Source organism: Pararge aegeria, chromosome 8 (assembly GCF_905163445.1).
Source record: "Pararge aegeria chromosome 8, ilParAegt1.1, whole genome shotgun sequence".
In the NCBI taxonomy this organism is placed as follows: Eukaryota; Metazoa; Arthropoda; class Insecta; order Lepidoptera; family Nymphalidae; genus Pararge; species Pararge aegeria.
Genome location: NC_053187.1, coordinates 4619896 through 4641674, shown reverse-complemented (window position 1 = coordinate 4641674; position 21779 = coordinate 4619896). Strand labels below are relative to the sequence as shown.

The 21779-nt window shown below is 35.6% G+C and overlaps 1 protein-coding gene across 1 annotated transcript in view; it reads right to left on the bottom strand.

The window, feature by feature from the left end:
- The window catches only part of LOC120625679 (facilitated trehalose transporter Tret1-like), a 51225-nt gene extending 40298 nt beyond the window's left edge, over positions 1-10927 (bottom strand). Inside the window, exon 1 of the mRNA XM_039892799.1 lies at positions 10678-10927. Coding sequence (XP_039748733.1) covers positions 10678-10691 — 14 coding nt within the window. The 5' untranslated portion in view covers positions 10692-10927. The remainder of the gene's footprint in view (positions 1-10677) is intronic.
- Between the last annotated feature and the right edge of the window lie 10852 nt (positions 10928-21779).

Sequence of the window (21779 nt, the reverse complement as noted above, 5' to 3'; positions counted from 1 at the left end):
CGCGGGGATAGCTAGTAATAAATAAATATACTACGACAATCCACGCATCTTGTGTTGTGGGTACTAAGATGACTGATGAATATTTTTATGAATGATATAATAGATACTTTTATATACATATGAAGACCCAGACACTGAAATACATTCATGTTCATCACACAAAGATTTTCCAGTTGTGGGAATCGAACCCACGGCCTTGGGCTCAGAATTCAGGGTTTGTCCACTACGCCAATCGGCTGTTTGAATGTACCAAGAAGAAGCCCACAAAAAACTCAGCAGTTGCTCCTTTCTTAACACAGTTATACAATTTAACCATCATTTTTCTGTCCTGTGTAAGATGAAAGCGGAGCGGCCTGCTTACAAGCAACCTTGTCATTAAGAATTTCATCAATTGTACAGAAGGTAACCTAGATGTATTAAATATGTTTTGATACCGTGTTTAAACGAATGCAAAAGGTAACTCTAATATTACCTTCGGTATCATGGTATAATAGTTCCCCCCGATGTCGTCGAGCACTGGGGCTCTTCTCATGGCGAGCTTTCACGCTCTCCCCACTCCCCCGGTGACGCCGTAGCAACCCCTCAGGTAGTTATAGGCAAGTGTCCATCCGAAAATCGAATCGAAATCGGTATAATAGTTATTTATGCAACTGTTGTATAATAAGCGGTATTAAAACACGAATCATCATCACCATCATAATATCAACCCATTACCGGCCCACTACAGGGCACGGGTTTCCTCCCACAATGAGAAGGGGTTAAGGCCGTAGTTCACCACGCTGGCCCAGTGCATATTGGTGGACTCCAACCACCTTTGAGAACATTATGGAGAAAACTCGCAGTCATACAGGTTTCCTCACGATGTTTTCCTTTACCGTTGAAGCAAGTGATATTTTAGTTATATAAAACGCACATAACTTTGAAAAATTGAGGTGCGTGCTGGGGTTTGAACTCGGCCCCTCGAAAGTGTAGTCGAACTCCTGTGGATGTGAACTAATGTGGGATTGGAAAAGGAGTGTTATGAAATTCAGTACAACATTACATCATGCGTTTGGATAATATTATGTTTGTTAGGAAATTGGTTGTTTTGATGGCAATAAACTAACTGTTTCAGAATATTTTATAGGAGATTTAAAGTTTGGGAGTAGATAAAAGCGTTTACCTACTCAACCTCATGAGTTATTTCGTGCGCAAGTCGGCTTTGTCTTGAAGAAGTACTAAAACAAATCCGGAACACCGAATTCCGAAAACATACTCTCAAATAATACAAGAGACATTGACCGAGCGGCGGCAACGTCTGGACTGGCGATAAGCCAAGAAACAAGACCTTGCACTTTAAGCCGATTCGTGAGTTATGAGTTACGGTTCTTAGGAGTTATCGCATTATTTACATTCATAAGTAGGGCGTAACGTTCAGCGTTAGGCCCTACTTACGAATGTAGGGCAGCATTTCGAAAGATGCTCAGATTTCAAAAACGCCAGGGTACAGCCGCCTCAATGCATATGTCTCTCATTAATTGCATTTGCCATTCTACCATGACCCTTATGGGATTATCTATTTTTTTATTTTGACTATAAGGTACAGAATTGAAACAATAAACATGGAAAATAAACATGAAAAAATACATAAACTTTCTTTTATAGAGAACATATTTTAAGCGGTAAAAATTAATTAGATTGGACTTATCTATCGCTGCGTTAACAAATTATTATAGCCTAAATAATTAGCGCCTTTCCAATTAAAATAAGTTTTATCAATTATTATTATCGTCCCAGTTCACCAAAATATTTTATCGAAATATTGAATATACTTCGAAAAATTTTATTTTTAAATATTGAAAAAACGTCAACGTCAACGTCATGAAAAATTTTCTGCAAATTTATTATTTAATTTAAATATTTTAAAACGATACAAAAATCATAGAAGAGTTTTGTAATACCGTCGAATTTCATAGAAGATCTTTATTAAAACATTGGATTACGTATCAATATAGTTACGAGTATATATTACATTTCACAGCCAAGGCGATATTAGGAGTAATTAGATTCAACCGAGATCAAATTTTCAATTTGTAATCAAGTGATTCAGGAGTTTTGTTTATTTACCTTGCCAATCCAGTAAATTCCCAGTCAGCAGTAAGGAGAACTGGATCCGAAGGCGTGTACAATCAATCTGCGCGGATTTTGTGTGTTTGTGATTGTTGTGAAATTTGTTAGTGATTTTTTATTACTATTATTTGTATTTTTAGTAGGTATAATATATATTATTTTGTTACCGAGGCGCCATGCGAACTGTCCCAGATTGAGTTAGTTGCCGGGGTAATATGCCACTTGAAAACGTACGCTGTGACCGGTGTTCAGAGAGCCGTTATTTTAAAAACAGAAAAGGTTTAAACATTCACATAGGTAGAGTTCATAGATCATCAGATTCTTCAGCAATTCCTGTCCTTTCAAGTAACTCGCAATCATTAAATATACCTGTTTGCCCCTTATGGGAATCATTAAGCAACTTTAAAAATTCAATACCATTAATCAGACGTATTCCACGAGGTTCACGCCATTCGGTATTATCATCCCTCAAAAAAACTATAGATAACGTCATCACCCATAACACCATCCGTAGTTGGGAACTCTTGCTCACGTTCGCGTACCGTACTCTCCACGCAGACAAGGACAAAAACCTTTCACTTACTCAAAAAATTAAAAATAATTGTCTTAAAAATGACTCCACGGTCACTAGTAGTAGCTTCGAATTATTTAGTATACCATCACATTCCACTTTAAACCACAATTTTAATTTAAATAAACTGATTGAAAATAAAATAGGCGATGGAGACCTTAAGGGAGCAGCTCGTCTTTTGTTCTCAAGTGACACTATTGCCCCTGATACACCGGAGACTCTGGAAGCACTGCGCTCAAAACATTCATCCCCATCTCCTAATTTATCCTTTCCGGACGCACCGTTAAGCACTTCATTTTTTCAGGCCACTACAAACGATGTGCTGGGAGCTCTGGCGGCTTTCAGAAGTGGCTCCGCCGCGGGACTTGATGGTTTGTCTCCACAAAATTTTAAAGATTTAGTTTGTGGTACAAACGTGGATACGGATGGAGCCCTCCTGAAATCCATCACTAATCTGGTGAATCTGATGCTATCTGGACGAGTACCTGAAGAGATAACCTCTACACTTTATGGCGCAAATTTATGTGCCTTAAGGAAAAAAGATGGTGGTATCCGTCCCATAGCAGTAGGTTCAACAATCCGTCGCATCGTTTCCAAAATTTGCTGTAAAAAAATTCTACCTTCTATTTCATCAACTTTTGACCCAATACAGTTAGGTTTCGGAGTTAAGGGGGGGTGTGAAGCAGCTGTACATGCTACTCGTACATTTCTCCTTAACTCCCAGGAGGAAGTGCTTCTGAAAATTGACGTTAAAAATGCTTTCAACTCGGTGGATCGCGGAGTCCTCCTCTCAGAAGTTGTAAATAAATTACCACAGTTGTTCCCATATTTAGCACAGTGTTACCAGAATCCTTCGAGGCTAGTTTATAAAAACAACGTTTTGAGCTCCGCCGTCGGCTGCCAGCAGGGTGATCCCCTTGGTCCCGCTATTTTTAGTCTAGCTATACATCCTATAATTTCAACTATAAATTCAAAATTTAATATCTGGTATTTAGATGATGGGACCTTAGGTGGCAAAGTGAACACAGTTTTGGACGATCTTAAGAGTATCATATCAAAATTTGAACTGATTGGCTTACAGCTTAACTTTGATAAATGTTAAATATTTATTCCAAATTCATTTTCGGATGAATCGAAACAGCACATTTTAGAACAATTTAATAACTTGGCTCCCGGCATCAAAGTTTTAAATGATAAATCACTTCGTCTCCTAGGGGCACCTATACTGGAAACGTCAGTCCCACAGTTTATTGACGATTTAATTTCCCAATTTAGCAACACTTCCGATCGTCTTTTCGAAATTAATCCACATATGGCTCTAACTATTATTCGCTTTTGTTTATTTGTTCCAAAATTTACGTATTTTCTTAGATGCTCACCTCTTTGGAGATTTAATTTTTTAATGGAAAAATTGGATACTTTTATAAAAGATATTCTTGTTAATATTTTAAATTGTCCCATAAGTAATCAGGCATGGACCCAGGCCTCACTTCCGATAGGGTATGGCGGTCTTGGAATTCGCAAAATTTCAAGTGTTTCGCTGCCAGCTTTTCTTTCCTCTGTGTACAGTACACACACTCTTTTTCAAAAAATTATATCCAATTCCATAGAAGGGTTCCATAGAAGTATCGTACTTGGCAGAGGCAAGAAATAGTTGGTCTGCTCTTAGTCCCAGTATTTTGCCGGTTTCTTTTTCTTCACAGAGACAGTGGGACGACATTATTTGCAAAAAAACTTTTGACACACTTTTAGACCAAATGCCATCTAAAAGAGACCGTGCTCGTCTTCTCGCTCTCTCTGCTAAGGAGTCCGGCTACTGGCTACATGCTCTCCCTTCAGCTAACCTGGGCACTATGTTAGACCACACCACTCTATCGGTGGTGATTGGTCTTAGGCTTGGCGCCTCTATAATTCAGCCTCATCGATGCCACTGCGGTGACAGCGTTGACACCTACGGTCACCATGGACTCTCCTGTTCAAGAAGCGCTGGTCGCTTCTCTCGCCATAGCACCATCAACGACATCATCCGACGTTCTCTAGCTACCGCTCACGTACCAGCTGTATTAGAACCTATTGGTTTGGCGCGGAGCGATGGCAAGAGACCTGATGGTATGACGCTCATACCTTGGAGGCTTGGAAGGTCACTTCTGTGGGATGCAACTTGTGTTGATACCCTAGCTGCATCACACATCCAGGCCACTTCGTCAATGGTAGGTGCGGCTGCTTCCAGTGCCGAGCAGGCCAAGAGGCGTAAATATGAAAACCTGGATAGCAGCTTCATTTTTGTGCCTTTTGGTGTAGAGACTTTGGGACCGTGGGGTCCGGAGGCAAGAGCCCTTTTCAAAGAATTATCGAAAAGGGTTATCGAGTCTACCGGTGATCCTAGAGCGGGCAGTTACCTTGGCCAACGAATTAGTTTGGCCATCCAGAGGGGAAATGCTGCCAGCATCTTAGGAACTGTGCCTCGCTGCGGTGGTTTCGAGGACGTTTTAGATTTTATTTAGTTTTTAAATAGTTTATTTTAGGTTATAGTTATGTATTAATAAAAATTATATTTTAGAGATAATCAAATAAATTCATAAACATGGTGCTGTAGTTATATAATTTAAAAAAGGAAACACCTGTATCTGTCCGTCTCTCTGTGCCTTTTTTAATAAAGCTCATAGGTAAGGTAGAGAACATTTCGCGTTTCTAAACTCATAGGGCGAACCATTCTAATAAGTTTGTACTTTAGAGTATTATTAAGTTCTTATTCTGCCTAGGCAAGGATTATTAACGGATTCATCATCACCCTTATCGACAAGGTACCTAAAGACAGAACTGCTCTCAGAATAACGGTTTAAGCCGTAGTCTGAAAAACATGTACTTTAAAACCGGAATAATACTTCACAGGAGTTAGAGGTACATTATATACTGTCTCTGAGACTCATCTGTGAAAAAATCAACATTCGAAATCTGTACAGTGTTGGATAGAAGCAGAGTTTCCTTTACGGAATTCCAATGTATATCTGTACTGTTGAGTATTTGGTATTTGGTATTTTTGCTAACGCATCGATGCTTTCTTCCCAATTTCATAATAATATTATGAATTCGGACGTAGCTATGTTATTCTGTAACGTTTTTACGCCTAAACCACTGTACAGATATACAATGGAATTCCGTGAGCTAAACTCTGCTTCTTTTCAACACTGTACAGATTTCGAATGTAAATTGTGAATTCTTAAAATTTAGAAATGTTCCATCCTATTGAAAAAACAGGAGTTCTTTTTATAGTAGATAAACAGATGGTTGCCACAGGTTTTTAAAAAGGCAGACTTAGTAGCGTCTTTGTTACTCGAAATTTGTATAAGGGGGATAGGGGATATCATTCTTTCATAATTTAGGTTTCTCATCTTCACCTAAAAGCTAGTCCCCTGAAGTGATATTTTCATATGATCTCCTTAAAGCTAACTGTCTCAAGTACTACCACAACCCGCGGGCCGGTTCTGTATATCAGTTGATACATTATTTAGCTAGCCACTGTGGAAAATTTTCACCAAAATAACCTGTAAAATTCATATTTTGCATTCTGAAACGTAAGTTTCAAACTGAGTTTATGTCAACTAAATTTGTTGTCGACTGAGATACAGAATAACCCTGTTGGTCGACCATCAAATAACGCACATAAGTAGGTGTATCCAGTGGCGTGCACAGGGTTTTTCATCACAGAGAGAGAGAGAGAAAGAGAGAGATGCATCTCTCTCTCTCTCTCTCTCGAAAGAAGTAAGAAGGCATAAAATTGAAAAAATCCTTTCCCTTTATAAGTTATACAAACTTTTTAAGCAATGCTTTTGTGCAGGTGTGAAGCGCAAGCCACTAGGTATATCCCTACGCGAAATATAAATCTGAATACCTACTGCAGCTAATAGTACTTTTGTTCTCTATTTAGCGTGAATGACATGCCCAAAGAGTACAAACCCCACACAATATCTGCATTATAAATACATCACAGCGATAAGCGAGGAAGCGGTGTGATAATGGCCTTTATTGCGAACCATATAAAATAATGAGTTTATTTACACTACGGCTTTTATATAAATTTAAGTTATGTATTCGGTTTATCAATAAGGTAAACATTGGCGATTCACACCCGTTTACCAACAATTTTTAAATAAAACTGTACAAATCATTTTAAAGAGTTGCAATCAGCTAGCTAATGATTAATTCTGCACAATTTTTTGGGCTTTTGGATGTAGGCATAAGTGGGAGTGTAAACTGTAGTTCCACATCTTCAAGAAAGAAACTAAAATGACCTTTATTGTCACACATTTGTGTACAAACTTATAAGACTACGTAGATTTAGGACTATTAATAATCCTAAAATTAATAATGGATATTAATAATCATAAAATTAATAAAGATTATTTAATAATCCTGTATTTTCGTAATCTTTTACTTTTGTACACAAATGTGTGGTTATATAAATGATTTTTCTTGATTATTAAATGGATCAAATGTGTGACAAAAGAATTGGTTGTATTTAAACGTGCAGCACTGGTTTTCAGCCGGTCTTTATATATAAAGTAACAAAAAGAAAGAATGAATGAACGATCAAAACTAATAAAGTAAAAAAAGAAAGATAAACACAGAAATAAAAATACAGAAATAAAAAGTACGTCAGACGAACAATATCAAAAAAAAAACTGAAATAACTTTACGTGAGCGAAACGAAGGTCGCTCGCATATTATACTTTTGACAAGAAGCTCTCTGTCAAATCCCAAAATACTTTGCCTATAGGTAAAAACGATTGTGAATAGCCTGTTTCTTGGATATATATTTGGATTCCACGTCATTGTGATAGTATATTCAATACAAACCGGTATAGCGGTCGTTCCGAATAAAACCTTACAAATCTAGTTTTTAAATAAACTATTTATTAGTCTGGGCATTGGTAGAGACTATATAGAGTAAAATGATGAATGAGTCTTTTAATATAGTAATAATTGGCATACACTTCATGGTAAGAAACCCATCACTTAAAAACAGAGCAAAACTTCGCAGGGCACCCAAGGTATATATAAAGTTCTTCCCAGTGCAAACAAAAGGCGTAGTGCCTTAACAACACAAGCAACCACGCCCTTACACACAAGAAACTCAGCCTTCTTGCCGGCTTCTTCTCGGTAGAATCTGCCTTCCGAACTGGTGGTAGAGTCCCTACAAACAGACAGACTTGACGTTTCAAAAGTGCTTATATTAGGCCTATTTGAAATAAATGAATTTTTAATTTTACTTTTTAATCTTACCGAAACTCCACAATACTGCTTGGCTGCAGAAATAAACGTGGCAGTAGAACCTCCCTCTATGAGCTCTACTAAGTACTACTGCTAACTTAGTAGTACTCTCATTGCCATAGCATCCATAATGGTGATGGATGAATATAATAAGTGAATATAATAAGTGTGGCTGTTCTATTGAAACGTAAAAAAATGACAACCCTAACAAATAGTCAAGACTTGACTTCACATTTACACGTGTTTGTACACACATTTGAACGTATGCGTACATTATTGTTTTAATATTATCTAGGGCCATAACCTTTTTGCTGTTGCCATAGTAATCCGTGACCCATTTTAAGCTTAAATGTTAACAGCTGATGCTATGGTTGACACTGCGTATTTCGAACAATTTGTGCAGGTTTTGTACTCACTCAAAAATAGTTGTAGAACCAGTTTTTCATTATTATGAATACAGTTATACGATTAAGAACCAAACCTTCCCAAATAGTTTTAAAATTCAAATTCAAAATTCATTAATTCCAAGTAGGCTTACCCTATAAGCACTTTTGAATCGTCTGTCGTGACTGTATCACCGGTTTTGAAGGCAGACTCTACGGAGAAGCCGGCAAGAAACTCAAAAGCCCGGTATTGGATATAAACAACACTATAAAAGGCTTTTCCGTTTCCAATTTTACTATAATTTTCCTATCTTGTGAAAGATGGAAGCGGAGCTGGGTGCTACCAAGCAACCTAACGTCTTTAAGAAATTCATCAATTGTATAGACTATTAAGTCTTATCTAAACAACTGCCTCGTTGATAATGAATTCAGTACACTTTTGCTTTTACAATTCACAATTATTTATTGGCTCGAGCAATTACCCAGGAATCGAACCCAGGCCTCCGCTATCCTCACAACTAAACCGAGCTGACCATGCTTATTAAATCAACGAGACAGATTTTTTGGTCTCGTTTCCTTTATACAGAGAAGTTTCTTACTTTTAGAACAACTCTATACTAACAACTATAATAATAATTCTACTCTTATCTATAACGTATGCAGCAAATGTAAATTATACCTAGACTAGACTAGACTGTAATCTATACAAATGTATGTCTATTTGCTAATATCAACAAACATTTATATGCGAAGTACCAGTTATGCTTGCAAAAGGGCATGCATAATGTTTGTTTAATTTAGTAAAATAAAATAATAATAAAATGCTGAGGTAAGTGGTGGTATTTAATGATAAATATTGCAGTATTTTATGGTCATAATTTAATTATTGTTTAATGCTTCTTTTATATTAATCGTGACATAACTAGAATCGATAGCGGTATAAAAACTTGCCTTTTTATACTTTTAACCTACACTTGGAGAAAATATCATTCTAAATTATGATTATAAACTTAGTTACTTATAGAATTATTACTTTACGTACCTCTACTACTTTTTCTTTTTCTACCGAGTAAAAAGGATAACTATTTATACAGAAATATGTTTGCTACAAAGAACTACAAAGACCATTGATAGTTTGAGTTCTCTCAATCTCATTTCTTGCTTTGGAAACTCAGGAGCGAAAACTCAACCTATCTGCTGCTACTCTTGACTTTATCAGGTGATATTGATGATTCCTGGGAACGTCAGTGTAAATTGCCCTACAAGGCACGGGGGAAATGTACAGGTCTAAATCCGACCCGATCAGGTATCACTGCGTGTTGTATGAAGTGTTTTTAACCACTAGGTAGACTTAGATCGTTATAACGCGCTCCAAAAAAATCTTAATTCATTTCTTTCAAGTATATATAGTTTATAAGCAATTTTGAAACGTCAAATCAGTCTGTTTGTAGTGACTCTACCACCGGTTCAAAGGCAGCTCAAGATAGAATGGAAGTCGTTACTTTGAAGTGCAGATGCGTTACGATTAAAATATTTTGACGGTTTATTTGCTATAATTGACGGTTTATTGCATTTTTTTTTAATTCTTAATACTTTGTTACAAGATTCTGTCAACTTTTAGTATAGCTTTGTATATATGACTATATGATTAACTGACAGACGCATGAACGCATTATTTTATATAATAATAAAGCAAAAACAAATAAATCTAATTCAGATTTGTCATGCCTGAGATTAGCGAGTTCAAGCATAAAAATAAACTATTATCTTTTCGAATATTTTATGGTAAAGTATAGTAAAGTAGGTTTAGATTATTCAATTTCTTACGTCCTGTTAAAAAAATGTGAAATAAGTGCTTAACTCGTAAGAAAGGTACTCGTAAATATTTATTTTTAATGATAACTAAATATCACATGTTATATGTAAAGCAGTCAAACGTTAATATCGTGATTCGTGCTGTTTGTTTACATTGATAAGGACGGAGCAAACAACCTAAAATCCCAATTGCCATCCCAGTATCGTGCTAACCTACATTGTAGACCAATTTTTGTTTTCATAATGTTATATCTAAAGGTAAAGGAACCTACCCTAATATTGAAGTTTTGTAAAACATATAAAATCTCCTTAACATGCTATTCGAACGGTAGCAACGTTTCTAAATCTGGTGCAACCTCCCAAAAGCTTACTTTATGTTATGAAATATATATTACCGATAAGCTATTCAATCTCCCAAAATGTCATTAAAACACCCTTTCACCCCAAAGACCCCTTAAAGAAATATATATATTTATTATAAATATAAAATATGAATGAAAATCTTAACTAAATTAGGTAGGTACTCACTTTTCACTGGCCATTTTTAATTTAATTTATTAATAACTATCAGAATATTAAAGTCCACCACAATATATCACAGTAGTTATTTACTTAAGATATAAAAAAGAATTAAGTAATATATCACATAGTTAGATCACTTATTTTTTTATTTAAATCACTAAAAGTTACGCGCGTATTTTTTCGTGCATTTTGTAACACAGTGCACGTGTTCCCTCCTCGACTGTTCAGTATGTACTGGTGATATATGCAAGTCTTCCTCCATATATGCATGATTTTCGCACAGACTACTTAGTGCGAAAGCACATTAGCGACTTTTCACAGACGGTTTCCCGCCAACGAGAAGCAAAGGCGAGCGTTCACGTGTCTCATGCGCCTGACAGTAGTCTATAAATAAATCACATAATACGCACTCATTTTGTGGGTGTGTTTAAAAAGTAAACAGCTATTTTAACGTAGTCTACGATCATTGGTTTTCATTTTCTTACATTACTTAAGCATCTAAATATATTCTACTTAATTTTAATCTCAATTTTTTTTTTTTAATATAATTTAAAAGTTAATAAGTACTTAAAAGTGCAAGCAAGGTGTATTTTTTATTAATATGTAATACGCAATAAGAAAGGATTTGTAATTCATAAATAATTATTTATTAGTACCCAATAAATGCTTTTATTTATATGCAGAGATATAGGTTTTCAGTTTTAATTAAATTATGGATCCCGGTCGGAAATAAAGACTTTATTATAATATATATTATTCGATATCTCTATAAATTTTCCCCCCATTTTAATATATACGACAAAGTGACAGATGATATTTCAGATCCGTTATGAAATATAGAATGTTCATAATGTCTAATAGGTAAGCAGTATATTAATAAAAAATATTTCAAATTAAAAGTGTAAGAACCCACCGAAAAAAAATAATCATCCCAAATACTCTTATTTGTAAAACTCGATTTATTCCAGCGATTACTTTCCATCGATAATCTGATTATCACATAGTTACCTAATCTCATGATATCTATCAAATTGATAGAACATGTTTCGCTACTTGCAAATTGCTATGGTAAAATATTATAAACATACAATTTCTAGACGAAATCTTCGAAAAGATAAAAATAGAAAATCTATCTACAAGATCATTTTAGGATACAACCTGTAAAAAATTATCACTATCATTCGCAGACAGATTGAATATTAATAAGGATTTTCTTGATAGGATTAGAGTAAAGAAAATATTAGGGTACTAATTACCGATTTTTTCATTTGTTCACAAATTATACTTAACAGAATAAATTGTCGTTATTTTTGACGCTTTTTACCTCTAACCTGTGTTTTGTACTTCCTTAAATTTTGTCGCCAAAATTCCTTTAAAATTCTTCGCACTGGACAATCGAAGGCCCTTAGCGAGGCGACATGTACCTGAACTATCCATACTTAATAAATAAAATCTGAAGGTGAGTCTGTTTGTTTGATTATTCGCCCCCACAATTTTACTAGAAAATGCAACAACTGCTAGATTGCTTAACTTATTTAAATGTTTTAATTTGTGTCACACTTTTAGTGAACCTACTAGAGTAACTGCAACTTCAGCATCCTGCTTAGATAATATTTTTTTCAATTGTGACATTTTAGATAAAAGAATAATTAATAATTTAAGGTCAGATCATTGTGGTCAACTTATTACTGTTTTAAATACTATCAATAAAAGCAGACAAATTATAAAGTGTAGGCCAATAACTAAGACTAAATTATTGCGATTCAAACGTGAAATTTCTGCGAAAATCCCTGGTATTGCGTGCGAACATTTTCATCCGGACAGTCTTTATAGTGCACTATTTAATACTATAAACAACGAATTTAATAGAGTATTCAACTTTAAGCACATCAATGTCAGTAATAAATTAAAATTTAGTGACTGGGCTACTGTAGGTATATATAAAAGTAGGGAGAAGTTGTATGAGCTGTATGATGAAAAACAATTTAATCATACTCCAACTTTCGTAGAACACGTAAAAAAATACTCTAAAATATTTAAGAATGTTTGCACTAATGCGAAATCGCTACACATTAAATATAGTATAATGAAATCTGATAACAAAGTACAAACAACCTGGAAAATAGTTAATTACGAGTCAGGAAAAACTAAATCTCGTGATGTGGATTTTGAACTTATTGTTGATAACAATAAAGTGACGTCTGACAGGGAGGTTGCTAATACTTTCGAAAACTTCTTTCAGAATGTTCCCATTTTGTTAACAGATTCTCTAAGCTCTTCACCAATAGCAGCTCAGCGTATATTGAGAGATAATGTTAAAGAGTGCAATGTTTTATTTAATTTTAAACATATATCTGCAAAAGATATTGTAAAGAATTTCAGGTTATTAAAGTTGAAAAAAACCGGTGATCTGTGGGGTATGTCGGTGATGGTCATTTCTAACATTATTGACGTTATTGCCCCTTATCTAGCCGTAATTTTTAATGAATGTGTTGATATGGGTATTTTTCCGAACCTAATGAAATGTAGTAAATTAATACCCCTTTTTAAATCCGGTCATAAAAATGACCTTAACAATTACAGGCCTATTTCAATCTTGCCAACTCTTAGTAAGGTCTTTGAAAAAATTATACTTTATCAACTTTTAAATCATTTTAATGTAAATAACTTACTTCATCCGGAGCAGTACGGCTTCACTAAAGGTCGTAGTACAACGGATGCAGGCGCAAGACTCATAAAGCATATTTACGATGCCTGGGAACGTTCGCAGAATGCCATTGGTGTTTTCTGTGATCTGTCCAAAGCATTCGATTGCGTTGAACACAAAACGTTGTTATTAAAACTAAGCCACTATGGCATCAAAAACGTTGCACTCAATTTAATTGCCTCTTATCTAAGTGATAGAGTTCAAAGGGTATGCGTAAAAGACATAAAGTCTAAGGGATCATCTGCCTTAATGGGTGTCCCACAAGGCTCAATTTTGGGTCCCTTATTGTTTCTGGTGTATATAAATGATCTGCCACACCATGTCAGGGGCACTTGTGAGATTGTACTGTTCGCAGATGATACATCTCTCATTTTTAAGACTGATAGAAACAAAGATAATTTTGACGACGTAAACCGTGCTTTGTCACATGTGTCAGACTGGTTTACTGTTAATAACTTACTTTTAAATGCAAAAAAAACCAAGTGTTTGGAATTTGTTTTGCCTAACGTAAAAAAAATTGATAAAAACATCATAATAAATGGAGAAACACTTAAAATAGAAAACTCCACTGTTTTTCTAGGAGTGACCTTAGATTGTAAACTACAGTGGGGTACCCATATAGAAAGCCTAGCGAGTAAACTCAGCTCAGCTGCATATGCAATCAGGAAAATTAGACAGCTTACCGATGTTGAAACAGCTAGGCTTGTTTATTTCGCATACTTTCACAGTATTATGTCCTATGGGATCTTGCTGTGGGGAAAAGCTGCAGATATTGAAAGTATATTTATACTACAGAAAAGAGCCGTACGATCAATATATAAACTTGGATCACGCGAATCGCTTCGTGAAAAATTTAAAGAAATAGGTATTCTTACAGTAGCTTCGCAATACATTTATAATAATATAGTCTTTGTGAGGCAAAATATTACTCTTTATAAATCAAAAGCTGAAATTAACAATCGACTTACCAGAAACGGTCATAAATTAGTGATATCTGCATATCGTCTGCGAAAGGTGCAGAACTCCTTTGTGGGGTTGAGTATACGCTTTTACAACATGATTCCTAAGGAAATTCTTGACCTACCAATGCATACATTTAAAAAATGTGTAAAAACGCATCTAGTACAGCGAGGTTACTATACATTTGATGAATTCCTCAATGACAAGGTAGAATGGAAGCAGCCAGCCTCGCTCTCATCTCCCGCAAGATAGCAAAATGATTGTAAATGTTGATGTTGGAAAAGAGCAACTACTGAGTTTCTTGCCGGCTCTTCTCGGTAGAATCTGCTTTCCGAACCGGTGGTAGAGTCACACAAACATGCATACTTGACGTTTCAAAAGTGCTTATATTAGGCCTACTTGAAATAAATGAATTTTGAATTTTGAATTTTGAATTTTGAATTTGGCACAGAAATATGAAGGTACTTACAACTTAGCTACTTGAAACTGGCAAAGTATATTGAGCTTGGTTTTGCACTACGACTTTCCACTCACGTCTGAGTTTTCGCTAAGTACTTACTGCAATAAGATTCGTTTGTTTGCAATAAGCTATAACAAATGGTCCATGCAATTAAACAATCAGTCTTACCAATACTACAGCAGCGTTACTTTTTTTCTTTTGCGGATGTTTTCAGATGATAACCACAATGAAGGGTTGGGCTCGACAACTCGGGTAATGGTCCCCCATTACCCGAGTTGTCGAGCCCAATTGACCTGAGGTTGACTCCTGTGAGGGCTCGGACCTTTATACTGAGTGTTGTGTGGGTCAATCAGATGAAAGACGACTTCTGCATAACCCTGATTTTCTCAGTAATAGTGAAGTACTTTTATTGCTAGTAGCCGATTTTGCGTAAAAGTAAATATATATATATATAAAACTGAACATTTATGCATATTTACGTTTTTTAGCCTCGTTTCTGATACGTAACGCTAGGATATGGAACGCCCTCCCGGCAACTGGGTTTCCTGACACGTATAATTTGAGTACCTTCAAGGCAAGAGTGAATAGGCTTTTTCCAGGCAAGCGTGCTCCAACCTAGACCTAATCATTGCTTTCTAACAGGTATGATTGTCGACAAGCGCTGGCCTATCGTTAATACAAAAACAAACTTACACATCGATCTCAGTGACACCTGAGGAGTTCAGATCAACCCAAATCAAGAGTAGTAAACTGAAAAGACGCATATTGGCACAAAACCGCTGTATGTAAAAAAAACACAAGTCATATTGGCACCCATAATGTTAACATTAGTCACACCTATTGGCATTTTAACGTGGAGTTTTTTTAATCCCTGACGGAAAAACAACAGGATGTTCCCAATCCCGGTCGTAAAACACCAAGTCCGTCTACAAGTTTAGTTATAGAAGACGTTTTATAAAGGCAAGAAAAAGAATAGATATGTAGGTAATAGGTCGGAATAAGAAAAACCGATGCGGTTTTTTGTTCAGTATATTTTCTGGAATTATCTATCCTAGACTATCTCCAGTACATGAACGGTCTCTATGCAACCAACAACGTCAATCTGTTTCTGTTACCGCGTGGAAGAGGGTCAACCCAGCAAACCAAGTTATTCACCCCATAAAGTCAAATTCACAATTAATTTAATTCAAGTAGCACTTTTTAAATTCAAATCTGTCTGTTTGTAGTGACTCTACCATCGGTTTTGAAGGGGAATATTGAGAAAGCTCAGCAAGAAACTCAGCAGTTACTCTTTTTCAATAACTAGTGTAGTTAAATTCACCCATATAAATGTAAATAAGAGGTCTAAAAATTTTATAAAGAAGATAAACCGTGCTAGTTAACTGAAAAATTGTGTTTCAAAATCCAAGCCTACATTTACATGGAAAGTATGCATTTACTCTCATTATTGTTTTAGTTTCGCCTAAAAAATAAAATGGCAGCGTAATATCAGAGTACAATTCTAACCATAAACACCTGCCTAGTAACATAATATGTATATATTATATGTGTGTATATGTAGGTACTATATGCGTATTATTAGCGCAGTTTTTTTCACGTGACAGCCGTCGTCACACCCGCGTCGTGCATACTTTATACGAAAAGTAAATATTATATAATGTAGGTAAACCTACCTTAAACCTATCTGTTAAGATAATACCCTGTTTAGAATAACATCTGCCTAGTGGTTATTAGGGGGTTTGGCTCTCCACGTTGCTCCGAAGCGGGTAAGTAAGCTGGAGTAAGTAACCATATCAAGTTATTACTTGATATGTTTACTTACTCCAGCTTACTCGTAGCGGTTGCTCGTGACTTCATCAACGTACAATCCTCCCAATATTAGGTATGTGAATGTAAGCAAGTTTGTTACGCTTTCACACGAAAACTACTTAACCGATCATCATGAAACTTTGTACACATATTCTTGGAGGTATCAGAAGTAACTTAGGATACTTTTCACTCAAAAAAAAATTTTGGCCGTCTCAAGAGCTGGGCTGCAAGATTTTTTCAAATCCAAGTGGTTCCAGAGATTAAAAAGACACTTCAGCTTTATTATTATGTACCTAGGTACCCTAATCACAAGCGGCACAAGACGCTGTAGTTTGGAAATCCATACAAAAAGCATGAGTCCAGCATTAGAAGTCTATCGGTTGATGGTAATGTATAAGTATAAGCTCATGCGGTTATTAAAACAAAATCTTCTCATACATTTTTTGAAAATAATAATTGTTTATCTGATGATTTTTACTCCGGCGCTATGGGGGTGAAATAATAGGTTCTTTTTTATGTCGTTTATAAAACCTCGCACTCCTTGGTGGCCGATAGTGCGAAAATTCACTATAGATATTCATGAATTTCACTATTGTCTTGTTTATTTGTATATTTCTTATCACTGAGAAGGTATCTGCATTAAAGCTCTCAAGTGCTGGCATTAAATACGTCATCATTTTATTAATTTTATCACAATGATATTACCATTTAAACAAACACTTAACTGTGAAAGTTGTTGCGGATAATCTACACCCCACATGCACACCTTCAAGATATTCTTCAGATATAGATGATTTTATGTGCGATAGTAGTTAAGTACCTAGATACCTAGCAAAATCTATTTGTCTTCGGCATCTACGTCACCTAACTCTTTAACGGCTGGGGTGATTGTGATGTTTTTTTTTTTGGTTGTTTATTTATTTGTTTTTCCAAGCAGGAAAACATTAATGAAATAATAATTAGGTATATAAAAAACCGTCGCTACGTAAGTCCGCTAGCTTTCAAATTATCAAGCAATTTTGTTTCTTTTAACCTATTATGCTATCTCTTTTTTATCCCAAAACACTCGTGGACATTCTCTAGTGTCATAGGTTTTCTAGTCCTTACTCAGATCCGTAAGTCATCACTGGCATCACGCATTGTTCGAGGACTATAGTCTTCAGGCACTGAGGGATTTTTGACGACAAGATGTCACAAAGTTTCCGGAACGCTGTCCATCCGAGTTGGATAACAAGAAGAACTAGAGTTACCGATATAGCTCCGCGAGTCGCGAAGCTGAGGTGGCAATGGGCAGGGCACATAGCTCGAAGAACCGATGGACGTCGTTGTCTTAAGGTACTGGAATGGCAAACCCGGACCGGTAAACGTAGCGTAGGTCGGCCCCCAACGAGGTGGACAGATGACATCAGGCGAGTTGCTGGGAGCCGCTGGAGGCAAGCGGCCCAGGACCGTGTATTGTGGAACTCCCTACAAAAGACCTACGTCCAGCAGTGGACGTCGATTGGTTGACATGATGATGATGATTAGTAAGGATACTAATATTAGATATTTATGAATGTGACAGGGATGTTTGTTACGCTTTCACGCAAAAACTACTCATCCGATCGTCTTTAAACTCTTATTAGAAGTAAGATAGGATAGTGTTTATGAAAAATATTATATATATATTTATATATATATTATATAAATATTTATTATATTATTTTTATGTATTTTGTATATATAGTATATTCGAATGTTATTGTATTAGTATGTAGAATTTTGTTATTATTTAGATATATTAAATATACTTAGTAGTTATGAAATATATTGTACCTTTATTTGACCTATACCACAATTAAATCTTCTTACTCACATCCTGGGGTAGCTGGAAGAGATCTCTTATAGAGATAAGCTTTCCTTTGTACACTTCATGTATCTTATGTTCACAATCACAATTTATGGTACATAAATAATAAATAAATAAATAAAAAAAAAAAATTTTTTTAAACAAATAAAAAATTGTTTGTCAACAAATACCAACATGTTGCTACTTCAGTGCCATCTAGCGTTCAGTACTGAAGTTCATAATTTATCATAATCAATCGCAGACGAAGTTACAATTCCTATAAAATTAGTTGGAAAAGTCGATATTTCTTGACGCATGTACCTACCTTCCTACCTACCAAATATGTTGCAGATGTTCACATTTTATTTTGGGTTTTTGGAAATTGAATTATCGCCCCTGTCACGTGACCCCAAGGCTACTCCAAGGTGATGTCTAATTTTATAAGTTTTAAAAACACAACATAAAAAAAAGGATTTGAAGGCTGACTAGACCGTCACTACATTTTCCGATACGATATCAGTATCCAATCGTATCGGGAGGTCTGCCGGTATAATTAAGGTACTTGTAGCTTAAGAAGGGTTTAGGCCGTTGACAACCATGCTGGCCAAAAGCGCATTGGTAGACGTTACACGCCGTTGAGAACAACGTGGAGAACTCTCAGACATGCAGGTTTCCTCAAGATGGTTTCGCCCACCGTTAAAGCGAACGATATTTACTACTTTAAAACTTTTTTCCCTACATCTTCCGGCAGCGGCAGTTGTATCTACACTGATTGCAAATTTGTATGTCCTAAATGTTTCTGGACTTGCTATAGCGCGGCATCTTTGATGGTCCACCAGACTAGACTAGAGTATGTTTTCTTCGAACAGAACCTAGTAGTAGGTATATCATATTCCTTAACAGTAGTAGCCCTTATTTTCAGTACTTATTTTCAGGGAGTGTCACCGTTGCGTAATCGAAGTCCCGTCGACACGTAGTTCTTTGCTCCTTTCCATTACGCACCACAAACAATTTGGGTTCCTTTAAGAGTGAATAGGCATATTTTAGATCTCTCTCTGGTCGTTTCTTCATCACTGAAGATCGTGGTCCTGGAGAGATCTTAACTTCGCGCTAATAAACTGTCTCCACCGGCTTCTTTTGTTGGAGGCTGTTTTGGCGATTTGATACACGACTTTTTTTTTTTTATAAAAAACGATCTGTTATTACTAAGCCTATGCATTTCAGAATCACAGAGAAACATTTATCTATCATCGTCACATAAACCCATTACCGGCCCATTACAGAGCACGCGTCTCCTCCCACAATGAGAAGGGGTTAAGGCCGTAGGCCACCACGCTGGTGGCCACCACCATTGCGGGTAGATCTCTCAGGCATGCAGATTTCCTCGCGACGTTCTTCACCGTTTAAGCAAGTTATATTTTAGTTAAAACGCACATAACTTTGAAAAGTTAGAGGTGCGCTGGGATTCGAACTCGGCCCCCCGAAAGTTCAGTCGAGCTCCTGAATCGAGCTATCACCGCTTCATTACGATACTTCATTTATCTACATTTTGTATAATAACAATTTGTAAACTTATTTATTTATTTTTAAACGCTAATTCGACCTGATTTCAATTCGATCGGATCGGTGAATGTAAAATTCGCAAGTCAGTTTTTCACACAAAAAAAAATTGGCAAATCGACAGTTTTCGTACATTTCTTCAAATATATTAAAGTGTTTTGGCACTAAAATAATTCGAAGATGATGTAAATTCTGGAAAGTACACAAGTTTTTTTTCAATACTTGCACGGTATCGCATGTAGCCGTTTTTAACTGTTTTGATTATTGCATAAACATACCTAAAGCAATTTAAGCATTTCACCAACTCTTAGGTGATTACTATTGAAGAACGGTTGATGTATGCCTAGGAATCTCCTCAGAGAGTTACTTTTTTAAGCATTCCCGTGTTCGTCGTTTGTGAAAAACGGCATTGGTACCTACTCGGTTTCTTACCGGAATACTATACCGTACTATGAGAGTTCATATCACAGTCACAGTAAATATATTGAAGCACTACAAAGACTTCTATAACTGCATCTTTGGGGCCACGTCGGTGCTTGCATCTTTATAAGTGTCGTTTTAAATCTTAGTTCGTAGTTTCCATACTGCTTTATTATATTTTTTTTATTTATTTATACTCACTCTTTGTACACGTCTCAGAAAAACGAGAATAAAATAACAAACACATGAAGAATGAAGCAGGATACAAACGGCGGCCTTATCGCTAAGTAGCAATCTCTGCCAGGCTACCTTAGTAATAGGAAAACTAAAAAGAAAAACGAATAGGTGGGGTACACAATTTAGTACATACATACGAATAATAAACTTATATATTTGCTCTGTATGTATTTGTATATATTTATATGTGTATGTATTTATTTCTATATTATTTGTATTTGTATTAGCTATTTATGTATTTTTGTTATATATGGTTGATGTACTTTATGTTATGACATATTTTAAAAAATTGCACTATCCCGTTTCCGTAATCATTTTCTTCTTTCATTATGGGTTGTCTGGAGGAGATAGCTTAAAGCGATAAGACCGCCTTTGAGCATTTTTATTTTTCTTGTATTTATGTTTTCAATTTATATTATCTTTATCCCTTAATTGTGTGCAATAAAGAATGTATCTATCTACATACTAATACGTAAACCAGACTCCACAAATACAACACTACTATTGATAATAAAAAAAATTAATATACTAATACTTATTTTAACAAACCATAAATACTTAAATATGAGTTAGAGTAGATAAATAAGTAATAATAGTCGTCTTTATTGAGCTTTAATATATTTACTGTGGTAAAGTTTGTGAAAACGTGTGTAAATATTGACAAATGTGATGAAATTAACATAATGCGACTCTGTGGTTACTGTCCTAATATGTTAATTTCGCTCGTGTTACATGATCTCTTTGTTCTGGGATAACGTATGATAGATAACACTGGCCTTTGTTTTATTATTGTCTGTGTGAATACTCTTTGTTTAGATAAACTTACCTACAATAAATGTTAAGTACCTAATTTTTTTTTTTTAGTACAAACCAAAAGTCTAACTTAGCCCTTGACATCGGACAAGACTTCAGTTTATTATATCATACTTCCTGTTCGGGGACATGCTACGGTTCGTTGCGCCCAATAAAATTTACGAAAAATGAACTAAATTCAAATTCTAAATTTCTTTATTCTTGTAGGCCTATCACAGGCACTTATGAAGCGTTCATAAAACTACCCCAGGAAGTGAAGCCGAAGAACCACTAGAAACCACTGCTTTATTTCGAATCCATACTAATATTATAAA